At 36.7% G+C, this 12,336-nt stretch overlaps 1 protein-coding gene across 1 annotated transcript; it reads left to right on the top strand.

Annotated features, from left to right (window-relative positions):
• The first annotated feature begins 726 nt into the window (after nucleotides 1-726).
• On the top strand, nucleotides 727-885 carry LOC128585347 (phorbol-12-myristate-13-acetate-induced protein 1-like). Its single transcript, XM_053590331.1, has one exon. The coding sequence runs from the start codon at nucleotides 727-729 to the stop codon at nucleotides 883-885; it is 159 nt and encodes a 52-aa protein (XP_053446306.1).
• The last annotated feature ends 11,451 nt before the right edge of the window (nucleotides 886-12,336 follow it).

Consider the following 12,336-nt stretch of genomic DNA (forward strand, 5'->3'; position numbering starts at 1 on the left):
AATGTGAGATTTTGAAGAAGTAAAATCTTATTGCTTAAATAAATAGGTTAAAAGGGCTTTTAAATAGTGAAACGAGTAGAGCTCTTGGGTGGAATCATTTTATTTTAGTTTAAGCTGTTGCAAAAGCATGTATTTATTGATTAGTGACAACAAGAGAAAAGAGACTCAGTGGCTTTCGAGGCCATTTCATAAAAGAGAAATGGGAACACCAAGAATGGCTTCCGTCTTGCTATGACAAAAGATAAGACCCCACTTCATCACAACCCGTATCTAGTAATTTAATGTAAACTAAAGTGAAACAGGGACCAGAGCTGCTTTAGGCCATTTGAAATATAAAATTAATTAGTCAAAATAGCAATTCTTTCTCTTCTAATTTTGGCAGTAATGTTATGTGCAGCCTAGTTTATGATCCCTGCTTAAATTGTCTAGAGAATCAGAATGAGATGAAATTAAGGCTTTCTCCTTGATTCTTATTGGCTTAATATAGTTAGACTGGAATTTTTTTAGTCTATATGTTTTTCTGACTGATTCTTGATATATCCAATTGAAATAAAAATGAATCTAATGCGCGCTTGGCAGCTTTATGCTTCTGGTTTTTCCCGTCCGGTCACCCGGTCCCGCCCGGCTGCCCGCGCGCACTTCGCATCCTGCAGACGCCGGAGGTGCTCGGGCTGGGAGACTGAGACCCCGGGATCCGCAGCAGCGTTCGCGGCGGCACCTGCCGAGATGGCCGGGAAGAAGGCGCGTAAGAACGCGCAGCCGAGCCCCGCGCGCACTGAGCTGCAAGAGGAGGGTGCTGCTCAGCTCACGAGACTAGGAGACAAACTGAATTTCCGGCAGAAACTTCTGAATCTGATAACCAAATTCTTCTGCTCAGGAACCTGACTGCAACAAAACTTGTGCATAAGGGGACTCCTTCGAAAGGGAAGTTTCCCACAATAGGTGCAAGTGGTACAAATTTCATCAATTCGAGGAGAGGTCTCATTGCATGTAATTGAGAGGAGTGAGAAGTCGATCCCCTTGAAAAGTAAAGATGAATTCAGAATTACCTCAGAAGAATTTCTGTGGGGGGGGGGGTTTCATATGTCATTTTGGGGGATGTAAGAACATTGTAAAACTACTTTGTTTATTTGAAAACAACACTTTTTAGTTAGAAAATTATTCTGTTATTTTTGCTGAAGGTCATTGCTCAGCCTGGTATAAAAGGAGTTGAAAATAAGATTAAGGCTGAAAGAAATAGTTCAGTGTCGGTTTTTTTGTTTTGTTTTGTTTTGTTTACTTATCAGTGCCAACTCCAGAGCACTGTACACTATTTAGTATATATATGTCTTGTTAAAAGGACAAATTTCATTCTGAGAACCCTGAATGTTGATTGCATAGATCACTACATAATGTAGAATAAGTTAATTTGTTCTGATTCAAATTGTATTGCTTCTGTTCAGATGACTTTCATTAAATGTGTTTCGTGGGGTTAACTGGAAAGTGTGGAAAACTAGAAAATAACTTTGAAAAAATTTGGTTTTATAGGATTACTTGGTGCCAGTTAAAAGTCTTGCACATTGAACATAAAATGAGAAAAGAGGATTTTGTATAACTAGGGAAAATGAAAAAAATAGAACTTGACTTTTCAACTGATGCAGTTAAAAGGCCAGTACACAGTCTAAAGATGTTCCTAAAAACTAAAATACTAATCAGTGTGTATCTTATGAAAAGCAATCTTTTAAAAGAAATAAAATTTTCATAATTAGAATAGACTTTGATTTAAAAAGGGACAGATATTTCTTATTCACAATGAAAATCCCATATAGACATACATGAAAATAATGGCATGATTGAATTTCAGCAGAAGTAACTATTTATTTTATCTATTTATAATCAAAATATTGTTTCATTTGAAGGTGTGTGTTACAGTTCCATTTTTGAGTTCTGAGACAAGGATTTTATAACTAATTGAATTTTTACAGTAAAAATAATATAGGGTATAGTCACTTTTTATGAAAACTTACCTCACATTTGTTTTTCTCAGTATTACTTAAGGCTGTTTAGTTGGAAAGATGTTTTTTCTGCCAAGAGGTAGATATTTGGCCATATGGGTATTTATGGTCTATTTAAATGTACGTACACACATGAAAATTGGTATGTTGTCACTATAAAACTATTAAAAGTTATCACCATTCTAAAAAAAAAAATGAATCTAATGAAGGAGCTCTGGGATTGGAAAGGATTTTGGGTAAGGTATTCCTAGTACACTAATATTAATTTCACTTTCTTAGATCGCTACTGAAATTAGTTTGAAGACTGAGGGTATCAAGAGAGGACTACTGGAGTAGACTTTTTAAAAGCAATCTTGTCAATTTTAATTTAGAAAATTTTGAAAAAAATGTTCAAAATGTTCACATAAAAACTTAAGTGCCAACAGTACATATTTAAAGAGACTACAACTTTGTAGAAATAAAAAAACAATGAAAACTGATCACATAGACTCCTAAATAAAAAGCATTTAAAGAGAAGTCGCACACCCCTAATGCATGGGTGGATGCAGGTCTATATCCAATGACTCTTCCATGCTAGAGCATAAAGACAGACCCTTTGCCTCAAGGTAGGACAATTCTCCAGGGTGATCCTCACTCCAAAACTTTACCTATTGAAAATACATCACAGTTCAACTTCTCCCCTTCCCACTGCTCTTTGCATATTCCTCATAGATACTGTTCTTGGGAGAGAACTTCCCAATAACCTTCTGCACCAAATTTGAAGTCTCAGCATCTGTGTCTTTGGAACATGAGTTAAGAGACTGTGTTCCTGGAATCCCATTGGGGATGGCTGGAAGTCTGGCGTGGATGAACCCATGTCTCTTTTCATATCATCTCAAGGTCTTCCCGTGAGATATCTTCAGCAGGGTAGACAGACCTCTTTCACTGTGTCTTAGGGATTTGAGAGACCAAGGAAGAAGCAGCCAGTCTTCTTAAAGCCCGGGCCCAGAAAAGGCTCAACCATCCTTTACTCTTGCCCTTCATTGGTCAAGAGTGTAGGCCAGTTTAGATTCAATGAAAGAGGAAGTAAATGGAAGAAATGTAGAAGATTTCTTTTCTATCTTTAACCTACTACATGAACTAATAGAAATATGCTTTAGGTTGGCAGGAAGAAAAAATTTTCCCATCCCTCTTTGAAAGAGTGCAGAATCAACACCTTCTGAATGTATTAGTCAGTCTAATATAGTTTTTAGTTTCAACTGAGACAAATTAACAAGTCTTCATAAACAGTCTAGTACAAGTGTCCTTATGATAAAAGGATTTTTTTCCTTCTGGGTAGATGCCCAGTAATGGGATTGCAGGATCGAATGGGAGGTCTAGGTTGAGTGCTTTGAGGTTTCTCCATACTTCCTTCCAGAAAGGTTGTACTAGTTTGCAGTCCCACCAGCAGTGTAAAAGTGTTCCCTTCTCTCCACATCCACGCCAGCATCTGCAGTTTTGAGATTTTGTGATGTGGGCCATTCTCACTGGGGTTAGATGATATCTGAGGGTTGTTTTGATTTGCATTTCTCTAATATATAGAGATGATGAACATTTTTTCATATGTTTGTTAGCCATTCGTCTGTCATCTTTAGAGAAAGTTCTATTCATGTCTCTTGCCCATTGATATAGGGGATTGTTGGCTTTTTTCATGTGGATTAATTTGAGTTCTCTATAGATCCTGGTTATCAAGCTTTTGTCTGATTGAAAATATGCAAATATCCTTTCCCATTGTGTAGGTTGTCTCTTTGCTTTGGTTATTGTGTCCTTAGCTGTACAGAAGCTTTTCAGTTTAATGAAGTCCCATTTGTTTATTTTTGATGTTGTTGCAATTGCCATGGCAGTCTTCTTCATGAAGTCTTCCCCCAGGCCAATATCTTCCAGTGTTTTTCCTATGCTTTCTTTGAGGATTTTTATTGTTTCATGCCTTAAATTTAAGTCCTTTATCCATCTTGAATCAATTTTTGTGAGTGGGGAAAGGTGTGGGTCCAGTTTCAGTCTTTTACATGTAGACATCCAGTTCTCCCAACACCATTTATTGAATAGGGAGTCTTTCCCCCAAGGTAAGTTCTTGTTTGGTTTATCAAAGATTAGGTGGTTGTAAGATGTTAGTTTCATTTCTTGGTGTTCAATTCGATTCCAAGTGTCTATGTCTCTGTTTTTGTGCCAGTACCATGCTGTCTTGAGCACTATGGCTTTGTAGTACAGACTAAAATCTGGTATGCTGACGCCCCCAGCTTTATTTTTGTTACTAAGAACTGCCTTAGCTATACGGGGTTTTTTCCGGTTCCATACAAAACGCAGAATCATTTTTTATGGCAGCTCAATTTACCATTGCCAAAATGTGGAAACAGCCTAAATGCCCACCAACCCAGGAATGGATTAACAAGCTGTGGTATATGTATACCATGGAATACTATTCAGCTATTAAAAAAAATGGAGACTTTACATCCTTCGTATTAACCTGGATGGAAGTGGAAGACATTATTCTTAGTAAAGCATCACAGGAATGGAGAAGCATGAATCCTATGTACTCAATCTTGATATGAGGACAATTAATGACAATTAAGTTTATGGGGGGGGGAAGCAGAAAGAGGGATGGAGGGAGGAGGGTGGGGCCTTAGTGTGTGTCACACTTTATGGGGGCAAGACATGATTGCAAGAGGGACTTTACCTAACAATTGCAATCAGTGTAACTGACTTATTGTACCCTCAATGAATCCCCAACAATAAAAAAAAAAAAAAAAAAAAAACAAGTCTTCATGGTTGATATCTGGACAGAAGGTGTGACGGAAAGGTTAAGGTGTACGGAAGGACGGTAGATAAATTATTCCTCTTCTGTATAAACTCTTAGAGGAATAATCACCATAGGTAAAGAATTTCAATCTGAATATACTATGATGTAACAAAACAGAAATGAAGTTGGTTAGAAATTAAGAAGGTGAGATAAGAAACTGGATAGATTTCGATTTGTTCCAGCTTTGCCACTAAATGAATGTGTGACTGCTGATAAGCAAACCTTACTTTTTCAGCCTGTGCAATAGGGATAATGAGGCCCACCTCATGGGTTTTGAAGGTCAAATAAAATGACCTAAGAGAATGTCAAAAGATTGCAAAAGAAAAGAAAACAATATTGATATGAAGTAAAACAAAGCAACACAAAAAATTTAAATATGGGAGAAGGGGCACTAATGACTAAAACCACGGGTAATATTGAGTGCACTCAACAAATGCTACAGAACCTGATTTGTCACAGATAGAAAATAAGCTGCTTTTAAAAGCTACTGGTAAGGGATGAATTTGAGCATGGATAATTAGAAAGCATTTTTCTTTCTCAATGTAGTCAAAATCAAGTGGCTTGTTTTCTAGTAACCATCCTCCCAACATTATTCTCATGCAAATATAAAACCTTAGGTTTTTAGGGGGAAATTTTAACTAAGTCCTATTTTTCCCAAATCACTGGAAAGTCTCCGTCAGTTATTTCTCATTGTTAGTGCTGATTAACTATAGACTCAATTGGTGATAAAAATCTAGGTTTGTGGCTGTGGCTGTGTTTTTGAAAGTTTTATTTATTTTATTGACTTTTTGACAGGGCACAGCTAGAGAAAAAGAGTACTCTAGTTTAAAGAAAGTGTGCATACCAAGCCATCCATTAAATATTGACAGTTTTACATTACAGTTCTTAAACAACAAGTAATTATTGCTCCCATATCAACTGGTCTGAAACAGAAGCAGGTCTATTCCCCCCCTCCTCCCCCTGTGGTTAGCACACTGTGTCTGGACAAACAGGTAATTAAGTTCTTAAAATATGAACCCAAATGAGACTGAGGTTGGTGTGTTTTCATGTTGTTCTGCAGCCAAAGACATTTAACTGACTGGGGTGGCTCACCTTATTTTGACTTCTCTTGATAAACATGCACATTACATTTGATGTTTACAGAAGTTTTTAGTAAGTTTTAGGAGAAAGGATTGATTAATTATAAAATGAAGAAGTTATTTTTCAATACGGTGGAAAGCAGAATCGTTCAGGGGAAAAGGTCAGAACACCTTGATCATATGTCAGTTTCACCCCTTCAGCTATTAGTGTGACCCTTGGAAGGTCACCTCATCCATCTGACCTGCAGGTATGGTACCTCATCTCTAAAATATGACTGATGATAATTCCTGATTAACCTGGATGTCAGGGGTGGGAGGCCCAAGAAAAATTATGAATGGGAAAAGGTGCTAAACGAAATGTCATTTAAAGCTCATTTTCCATTAGTACTTAAACATTAAATTCATAAAACTTTATAGTATCTGTTGCATACACATAACCACAAGCATCTGTGATAATAAAGTTAAGAAAAAAGTCATTCAGAGTATCTATATTCTCCGTTACAGAGACAATAATGTACCCGTTTGAAATTATATACACACACAGAAGGTGCCAAAAAATGTATACACATTTTAAGAAAGGAAAAAACTATATTAAAATTGTAAAACTCAGTGTATACTGCTAACATTTGTAGTCTTGTTTATTGCTTCTCATATCTCTTGTAATTGCCAAAGTCAGGCATGACTTGAGTATTACAATTTTAATATAGTTTTTTTCTTTTTTAGAATGTATATGCCTTTTGGGGGCACCTTCCGTATGTAAAATAAAATATCTGTGAACATATATGAAATTTTAATGTCATTTCATTTTGTACACATATTAGTCATATGACATGTATTTTATACAAAGTTGAATGGTTCATCAAAATTTAACTTTTAAAGTACATTTGAGGCTGTGTTCCCAAGCACACCTTGACTTTTCCTATGTTCTTTCTTAAGAACTAGTTTTAACACTGTTTTCTGTAGCTTTCTTTCCTCTTTTGGTTTCATCGTATCATTTTTTGTATGTAGTTTGTTATGGTCAATATTGTTTATGTAAAATAATAGCCTTAATGAACTTGTTATCTGTGTCTACTCTGGAAAAGAATGCATACATACTTTTATGTTTATCTTTGTATATGCAAAGTGGAGGTGTTAGTGGAGGAGAGACTATACTAAGCAAGTCCCATGTGAGATATTGCTGAAGGTTATTGATAAATCTCAAAAATCCTAAGCATGAAACATTTAGGACTTTCCAAGAAAAAAAAAAAGGAATTAAATTAGCCTCCTTCATCCAAATAGTTCTTTTGGTCAGAGCAATTTTGATTACATTCTTTTGATTTCCTTTCTCCAATTTACTCATTGACTTTGTTTACGTCTCCACACAGTTAACAAATTGGCTAATATTTCCGGTTATCTTCACAGTCACTTATGCATTGATCCACTGATTGAGTATGTAGCAATTTGACTTGGTTGTTAAGAACATCTGCAAATACTGGATTGGCTCTGTTGCAGTTCTTAATTCAGCTGTTAAGACAAGGTGTCAGGGAAGAACCTTTGGGATATGTATAAAATGCCTCACATTCTCAACTGATCATCTGAATGTTGAGTATGGGGCCAAAAAAAGTTTAATTTGAATAATTTATATTTTCAAAGATTGCACATAAAAAATAGAATTCATTACAGAACGTAAGGCATTCTGACATAACAAGGAAATGTTTGCTTAACTTTTTTCTGTGTAAGACAGGTGGACAACACTCCAGATTAACCATGAGGGATATCAGTAAATATTGCTCTCCATCAATGCTGACAAAAGTGTTGGCCCTTGAAATTATGTTGTCATCACACCCTTTGTTGATTCTAGTGAAATGATCAAAATGCATCTATTCTGTATCATTATTAATATTTTCCCTTTTCTTAATTAGAGCTATGGAAAATTAAAGAGAATTTCTTATGAAATGGAATCTTTTCAGGCTTAATCTCTAGTGATGAAACTATATTGCTTCTGTCTATTATTTATGATCTGGCCCTTTCAGAAAAGTTTTCTGACCAACCTGTCCTATACTGAGCAAAGCTGTTTTCCGCCCAAACCACTACTCATCCCACACAAGAGATCAGATCAAGGACAACAGGAATTCTTCAGAGATATAAGCAGGTCAGATCCCAGGAAGGAGAGCTTTAGGTGGGATGAGCAAAGAGTTAAAATCAACAGAAGGGACTTCTGAGTTTGTCGGGGTTTTTATTTGGCTTTTCTCCTGTTTTATCAGTGTTAAACAGGAATCCAAAGTCTTCTCTCCTTAGATAAAATGTTCCCCCTTTTAAAAACAATTTCTAATTGATAGATACTAATTTTATATATTGATGGGGTACATTCTGATGTTTCGATCTATGTACGCACTGTAGAAAGACTGAATCAAGCTAATTAGGATATCTGTTACCTTAACCTCCTCAGAAAGCCAGCTGGTAATCAGGGTGGGGCGCAGAGTCCTGGAGTATGAGGATTTACTCATTGACTTTGAGTATTGCAGCTCTAGGCCCTGCAATTAATTAGCTTTCAGGGCTTTGCTGCATCACATCATTAATGTGGAAAGATAATAATAAATTTAGTTAGGTTTCTTGGTTAGGAAAAAGGGGCAAAGGTAAATATGTGCCACTTGTCATGTAGGTGGCGTACGAAAGAGTTTGTGTGATTTATATGCAGTCTTTTCTTACACATGGGAGTTTACGCTATGAGTATTGCTAGTTCTCTCTACCTAGGTATCTGTAGGGCCAGGAGCCTTTTTGTTGAGGATTCAAGATTCCCAGCCAAATTTTCCCTTCTCTGCCAAACTAACAACAACATTGTTACTGTTGATGTTGTGGTTGTTGTTCTGACCCTCAAGTGCTTCCTAGTCCAGTTACTAAAAACCTAAATGCACAGAGCTAACCATGATGGCATGAGTAGATGGGGACGTGGCTCAAAGAGAAGGGAACATTTCTCAGTGGTGTGAAAGAACTGGCTTTGACCAGCTCCATTGTTAAATATGTAGGATTGTTAAATCAATCGTAGCTTGAGATTGGTGACGGTAGGAATATCTGCCTCATGGAAATTGGCCAGTGATGCAAATTAGGAATTGTGTTATTGTTGTTAGAGAGCCTGTTTTCCAAAATAATACTGTATTTGAGATGGAAAACACAGGGAAGGGGTGAAAGCATTGTATGCAGAGGGAACAGACTTTATGATTAAAATACAGGGTGGACATAAAGTTCATGTGCAATTTAAAATAGTTTAATATAGTAAATTTTACATGTACTTTATGTCCACCCTGCATAATATTGCATATAAATGTGTTAGTAATATTTGATGTTTGGAAAGATTTATTCTCTTTGACGCATCTAATCTTACTCAATAAAATATGAAAATAATACATGCTGTTTTTCTTCTATATTTATCATGTCCTGTAAGAAAGTTTCTCACTTTGATTATCTTTTGATCATTTTATCCTACCATTTTTCACAGATTTATACACACACATACACACATATATATATTATCTACATCTGGTAGACTTTTTTTATTTTCCTCTGTTATTTAGTGTGTTCAAAAAGTCTAATGTCAACCTGATTTTCATCAATTTGTTGGCCAACTATCCTTTGATGATTTTTGTGTACATATTTTATTCTATAATCTCAAATTTCCATTATTTTCAAGAAAGGGTCTTATTATTTTATCATCATATTTACTGAAGCTTTTAAATCTATAAATTTGGTTTTCTTCTTTACCTTAAGCAGATTTTTCCATGTTATGAGATTTCCTTTAGTTAAGTCAAAATCAGCTTTCCAGGATTGACTATTTCTTTTCATTCTTATCTATAAGTTTTCCTTTCGCTTTCCCTTTGGATTTAATTTGTCATCCTTATTACTGATGTGATTTGGTCACCTCTATTTTTAGTGTCTCTAATGGGAGTTTTAATTCTGCTCTTGCTCTGGGGCTCCCTTGCTTTCTTTCCCCATTTTACTCATATTTCTTTGTATCTCTGGCTTTATCTTGCACTTTTTTTTCACTTCACTCCCTTTTCCAGAAGCCACTTTCATCTTTCGCATTTTTGAAGACAGTAGGCAGAGTCTGCTAAACTTCACTTTGCCGTTTTTCTACTTATCTCTGTTTGTTCCATCTTACCCAGACAGAGATCCATCTACACCTGGACGTTTTGAAAAGACAGTTTCTTAGTTTCATTAGTGTGGTCTGCTTTTCACCGCGGTGCAGTCAACTTCCTTTGATCCAGATTTAGTTCAGAAGAAATTGGGTTGAGTAACTCTTTTCTTGAGATGGATGGCATCCCAGCCTATGTTCCCCAATATCTGACTCTGTTGGGTTTGCGGGTGCTGCGCGACTGTATGTCCAGGAGGAGTTTCTAAGCAAACTCCTCCTGGCTTAGAAAATGATCTTTCGTATCTGAAAAAGTCACGTGTTTTCAATGTTCGTGTAATTAGAGTTAAGGGAAGGACACTACCCTCGATGTGGACTCAGCCTTGTGGCTCTGCATTCACAGCTGTGTCATGTGTTGTTCAATAGAATTTCTCAACAATAGCCCTACTCATATTCTGGGCCAGACAATTCTTTGCTCTAGTTGCTGTCCTGGGTGTTCTAGGATGTTGCTGGCTGCTCTCTATCCAGTAGACACAAGTACCACACCTCATCCCAGTTGTGTTCCCTCTCAAATATCTCTACATGATGCCAAATGTCCTTGGGGAGCAAAACCGGCCTCCCTTCTTCTCCTTGAGAACCACTGCTATAGAAGTTAAGAAGATACTTCTAAATTTATAAAACTTTCTCCAAGGAGCGACGTCTGTGGCTCAGTCTAGGGCGCCGGCCCCATATGCCACGGGTGGCGGGTTCGGACCCAGCCCTGGCCAAACTGCAACAGGAAAATAGCCGGGCGTTGTGGTCCCAGCTGCTCGGGAGGCTGAGGCAAGAGAATCACGTAAGCCCAAGAGTTAGAGGTTGCTGTGAGCCGTGTGACACCATGGCACTCTACCAGAGGGCCGTACAGTGAGACTCTGTCTCTACAAAAAAAAAAAAAAAAACTTTCTCCAAAATCAAATGATACTCTTTTGTCTAAATTTTATTGTCCTGTCGCCAGCCTTCTCATCTATATTCATAGGCATTTACTAGAATGCACAAAGGAACTGTATAAGGAATTGCACTTTTTGCTGCAGTATTTTTGCCCATTCATTCATCTCCCAAATAACACATAAGATATGCCATGTTTTTCTGCTGGGTCTTGGAACAATTAACTGAGTAAGACACTCCTTGCCAATTCTCATCTTTGGGAATTATTCTAAGGTTTATATAAATGATCATATTTATCTTCCTTAAATTTCTTGCTCTTTTGGCTTCCTTAATCAGCATTTCTTCTGGTTTCTTTCTACATCTTGTCTAAATATAGGACTTTTTGGTACCTTTAACATGTTAATGCCATTTATAACTTTCCAAAGGAGGGGGATAAAGTGTGTGGTGTCCTTCAATCCTGTTTGGTTGTAGAGCCCTATTTCCTTCAGAGCATCTTCTGAGATGATTAGTCCAGTGTGTAGACTTTGGGAAATATTCATCTACACATTTCTCTATCCTCTAGGGTGGATGAAACTGATCTTTTCAAATTAATATCTTACCCTAATATTATCTAAAGCTCCACATCCCAATATTTGCTTCTGGATATCTTCAGATTGAAGCAGCACAGATACCTCAAATTCAACACTTCTTTCAAGGCATTGCCAAGTGCACAAGTGGAGTCTCTCCATTATAACGTCTCTCTTTCCTTGGTGCTTTTAACACTGTCCTGTCATAAACCTTAGCTTGGAGTAGGTTTGTTATTTGTGCTAATTCAGTCTCTTATGTTAAACTGTGAGAACTCAGAGGCAGGGGCTAGCTTTCTTCCTTCCTCTTTTCTTAAAATTAAGAACAAAATGAATGTGCAAAATTCTTTTTTAATTACGTTTGAAGCACAAATACTCTGGACAAAGGTAATACCATTGACATTTCTTTGAAAATGTTTTTTAGTTTATTTCTCCACATGTGTCAATTGGGGTTCACGAATAGATTTGACAGCTCTCAGAACTTAAGGTTAGATGTTGGAGAAGAGAAATAGCAGGTAAGAAATCACAGAAAGGAAGGGTAAGCTGGATTTGCCAAAGACAAACTTGAATGATTTAATAATTCTGGATAGTGCTAGCAATGTCCTGGGGGAAAAAGAATTGTGTATCTTATTTTTATTTTTGCTTTTTTGCCAGTCTTAAGGAATTTGCAGATTGGCTTGGGTTCAGTGTGATGATTAAACCTTTGTTTCTTAAAAAAGAATTTATTCTTTTGCTCTGTGTTGCTCAATTCAAGATTAATTCATGAGGGGATTTAGAAGGACATACTGAAGTTTCATTTGGTTTGGTGAGAATACTATAGCTCAAGAAAGTAATAATTTCTTTTTTTATATTAAAA

The sequence above is a fragment of the Nycticebus coucang genome, chromosome 5, assembly GCF_027406575.1.
Source record: "Nycticebus coucang isolate mNycCou1 chromosome 5, mNycCou1.pri, whole genome shotgun sequence".
Classification (NCBI taxonomy): Eukaryota; Metazoa; Chordata; class Mammalia; order Primates; family Lorisidae; genus Nycticebus; species Nycticebus coucang.

What these genes read in the sequence shown, in the direction of transcription:
- LOC128585347 (XM_053590331.1), top strand. Translation starts at nt 727, where the DNA reads ATGGCCGGGAAGAAGGCGCGTAAGAACGCGCAGCCGAGCCCCGCGCGC.